General features: G+C 45.7%; 1 protein-coding gene across 1 annotated transcript; it reads right to left on the bottom strand.

Annotated features, from left to right (window-relative positions):
- Nucleotides 1-457: 457 nt before the first annotated feature.
- TRH (thyrotropin releasing hormone) lies at nt 458-3587 on the bottom strand. Its single transcript, XM_040408119.1, has 2 exons — nt 3392-3587; nt 458-1002 (listed from the first exon to the last, which is right to left on the bottom strand). The coding sequence occupies exons 1-2, from the start codon at nt 3585-3587 to the stop codon at nt 458-460; spliced, it is 741 nt and encodes a 246-aa protein (XP_040264053.1).
- Between the last annotated feature and the right edge of the window lie 529 nt (nt 3588-4116).

Raw genomic sequence — 4116 nt, 5'->3', positions numbered from 1 at the left:
AAGACACAGTGCACACTGTACTAATCTAATTATCATATAGTGCCAGTCTGGGTATGGTGCCATGTCCTGCCCTGGAGCTCATGACCTGCTCAGATACCAACACACAAAACCAGGACGCTTCACTAAAACCCAATCTGTATTAAAAGACCAAACGATTAATACAGCATGAAAATAATAAGAGTTATATGGGGAGTCAAATGACAGAATGATATTAACACTGATATATCGCCTCCGGCTGGGTGGGTTGGTTTGGGGAAAGAAACTGGAGGAAAGTTCAACTTTCTTACACCAAAAAGTTGTGTTTAGATGTAACGTACGCTGGTTCCCTGTAGTCGCTGTGCCGGTTATAATTAGAGGATCGTGGGGGGAGCTTGCTTGGACTTATGGTAGCTTGACTCCACAACTGGTGGGGTGAGTTGAAGTGGTACTTGAAATGGTCTGAGAAAACATGGGGCCATTACTCTTGGACAACAGGGACTTCCGCCTCCCAAGTTGACCTCCTCCCGGGGTGTTGTCTCTTCTCCTCCATCCTTCCCCTGTTCACATTATCTAGAAGCTCCAGCAGAAGACTTCCCTTGCCACAGTTGAAAGGTTCAGGTCCCTCACATGGGGGCACATAGTCAAAGTTCTCCGAATCTGTATACCTCTTACCCGGATGTTGGCGTTTCTCTACATCCTGAAGGTCACCTATCTCACCATTTTCATCATCATCCCAGCTTCTTTTACCAGGGTGCTGGCGCTTGGTATAGGCCAGGTTCCTCTTGCCTGGGTGTTGCCTCTTTGAGACATCACTGAGGAGACCCAAAGACGGAGGACTAGAGCTATCGAGAAACTGATCACCAAATGCCGATCTTCTGCCTGGATGCTGCCTTTTGGGCAACTCCAAATACCAGTCGCCTTCTTCTCTTTTGCCTGGGTGTTGTCTCTTTTCCACTTCTTCAAGAAGCCTTTTACCTGGATGTTGCCTCTTGGAGATCCATTCCAGCCCTGGGGAATCTGTGTCTGAAAAATTCAGAAGCCAGGCACAATATACATTTACTGTCACTATTTGTGGAATGTCATAGAAAATGGATAGCAATATAGTAGCGTAGGTTATAGAACTCTACTTTCATTTACAAACCACAGTTGATCCAGAAAGAGACAAATTAACAATGTCAGAAAGCACAGCCCACTTTGTGTATGGAAACCGCTGTAAAATCTCAATAGACATTACTTTTCTTGAGGTGGGCCAAACTGTAGCTTATTGTGGTGGCAGCTGAAATGGAAGAACAGTAGTTCCCAAAGACAATGAAAAGCCCACCATCTGTTGCTATCATCATAGCCATAGGAAACAGGTCTGCGGTACATCAAGTAGACCAAAGCTTGACCTTCTACTATAGACAATGAAGTCTGCCATTGTAGCTGCCACCAGAGAGACCATAGCAGATAGGTCTGTTCCTAGAGAAGTAAGCTCTGTTCAGATTTTAACAATGATAAAGCTTCCATACCAGTAGAAGAAGAGAAGACCAGTCCACCATATTCATGTCTATAGAGGTGTTCACAGTTCCTCCCTGGGACAATCCTACACCAGAACCAGAGCCATCTTTAATAAGGGGCAAAAGGGGCAGCTTCCCCGAGCCCAGTTGCCCCTGGGGAGCCCCGATGGTCAGTGGCGTAGCGTGGGGGGGCGTTGCCCGGGGCGCAAAATTCCAGCGGGTGCTAGCAGGGCCGCACCGCCAATTAGGCAAAGTGGGGTGATGGCCCCAGGCGGCGGGGCCCTGGTGAGAAGTGGGGGGCGGCGGCAGGGAAGGGAGATGAGCTCTTCCATTGTGGAAGCACTCATCTCCATAGTCATCTGTATCGCCGTCCTCAGGAGAAAATTTCTCCCTTCCCCGTTCCTCTAATAGGCTGCCGCCTAGTGCCTGCAGCCTATCAGAGGCCGGTGCAGTATTTTATATGGGGGGCTCTGTATAGGGGCATTTTATACTAGGGCACATTATGGTACATTATGGTGGGTACTATGGGGGAGAGGAGAGAGGAGTACTATGGGCTCATCTATGGGGGGCACTAAGAAGGGGTATTTTATACTTGCTAATTATGGGGGACAATGAGGGAATCTACTCGGGCACTATATATGGGGCGATTTATACTTGTACATTATGGGGGGCACTAGGAAGAAGGGGGGAGAGGAGCACTATGGGGCATTTACTGGGGCACTATATAGGGGTATTTTATACTGGCACATTATGGGGGCACTATGGGGACATTAGCTCAACTGGGGGCATTTTTTGCACTGGAACATTATAAGGAGAATTATTACTACTGGGGGGCATTATAATGGGATTTATTACTACTGGGGGTCTATGGGGAACATGATTACTAGTATGGGCACTATGGGAGCATTATTACTTCTGGGGCACAGTGGGGACATGTTGGGGGCACTGTAGGAGCACTATTACTACCATGTCTGCTCTAGCAGAGAATTATTCCTATTGGTGGGACTTTTGGGAGCACTATTACTGTGGGGGTACCTTAGCACAGTATCAACTTACCACAATTTTTTTGGGGGGATGTTATGTTTACACTATTAGTGTCAGGGGCACTATTTTCTGGGCGCAGTTATTTTAGGGCACTGTGTGCCAATAATTATTGAAGGGCACTATCTGCATGGTACTACTGTTATCAGGGGGTTTATCTGTTTCTGCAGTATAGTATTGGGGAGCACAGCGGCACAGTATTGGGGGTGGTAGGATGATTTGTCCAGAAGATGGGAGGATGATGGAAAAGTAGTAAACTATGATTTTGTTTGTCAAACTGCAGAGACGAGAAATGGCTGAAAAATGGTGTCTGGTCTAAAGGTCTGAAAGGAGAAGATGAGGAAAGAGAACATCTACATCAGAGAGACGTCACTGGATGTAAGAGGTATGTGGAGCTGTATTACTGTAGGGGTGGATGGAGGGGTTAGTAGTACAGTACTATCTGCACATTGTAAAAAAAATACTATATATTTGTGTCAGAAGTTGCATTTTTTTTAATTTTTAGAATAATGATACAGCCCTTTTATTTGATACTTTTGTGCTGATTCTCTTTTTTTTCTTTATATTAAGGGACACTACAGTCACCAGAACCACAACAGCTAAACGTCGTAGTTCTGGTGTCTATAGCTATATAGTGTCTATATATTACTGCCAAGGAACACCTCTAGTGGCCACTCATTATTATTAAAGTTAAGTTTACTACTCTACGAGGTGCGTGGATTTTTTGTGTGTGTGTGTTGTGGTGGAGGCATGATTGCATGCTAGGGTGTGGGAAGGCGGGATCCAGGGGTCCCAAGTAAATTCTTGCCCAGGTTCCAATCAATATTAAATACGGCCCTGACCAGAACAAGTAAGGTCTCACATGAATTTGTTACCTTTCTCACTCTGCTCCTCCTCAATTCGATGAAGAAGACTGCGAATTACAGCCCCCTGGGTTCTCTTCAGTACATTGCTGAGGTCCATGCTGTCCTCGGTCGCATCTTCGTCCTCCTCAAGAAAAGGTTGTTCTTCAGCCATAACCAAATGGAATAACGCTGCTCCTAGAAGCAGCAACCACCAAGTAGACGACATCATGACTGCAATGCAGAAGAAAGACGAGGAAGTGAGTTCTCAGATCCCATGAAGTTCTAATATCAGCCGTACTGCTGTGCAGGGAGCACTGTCTGAACATTAACACATCACAGTACAAATAATTATCACCGCCAACCCGTTCTAGAATCCACAGGTAGCGCCCAAAATCTCATTGTGTATCAACCAGAAAATAGCAGGATGCGCGGATAATTATTACGTATCAACACAATTATATACATCCCTGAACCTGTCCCCAGGGAGCAGCACGCTCTGTAATTTCAGCTGTAACAAAATCACCCATAATCCCAAATTACGATGGTTTAAGCCGCATTTTGTTAACCCTATGAATATAATTTTCCAATCTTTCTAATGAATCTGTATCTATAATATGACAAGTAGTAGGGTCAATGTCACCATCTTGCAATGCTGTTTAGATACCCACTGCAATTGGAGGAACCCAGAGCCCGGATGGGTACTGCACTGATGGGAGGGGGATCAGCACTATCGAGGCTTCCTAGAATCGGCAGGT

This window comes from Bufo bufo, chromosome 9 (genome assembly GCF_905171765.1).
Source record: "Bufo bufo chromosome 9, aBufBuf1.1, whole genome shotgun sequence".
Lineage (NCBI taxonomy): Eukaryota > Metazoa > Chordata > Amphibia > Anura > Bufonidae > Bufo > Bufo bufo.
This window is presented reverse-complemented; position numbering and strand designations above follow the sequence as displayed.

Coding starts and splice junctions, on each gene's coding strand:
- TRH (XM_040408119.1), bottom strand. CDS start 3,587: ATGTCGTCTACTTGGTGGTTGCTGCTTCTAGGAGCAGCGTTATTCCAT. Junction 1,003..3,391: donor GGAGGAGCAGAGTGAGAAAG/GTAACAAATTCA, acceptor TGAATTTTTCAG/ACACAGATTCCCCAGGGCTG.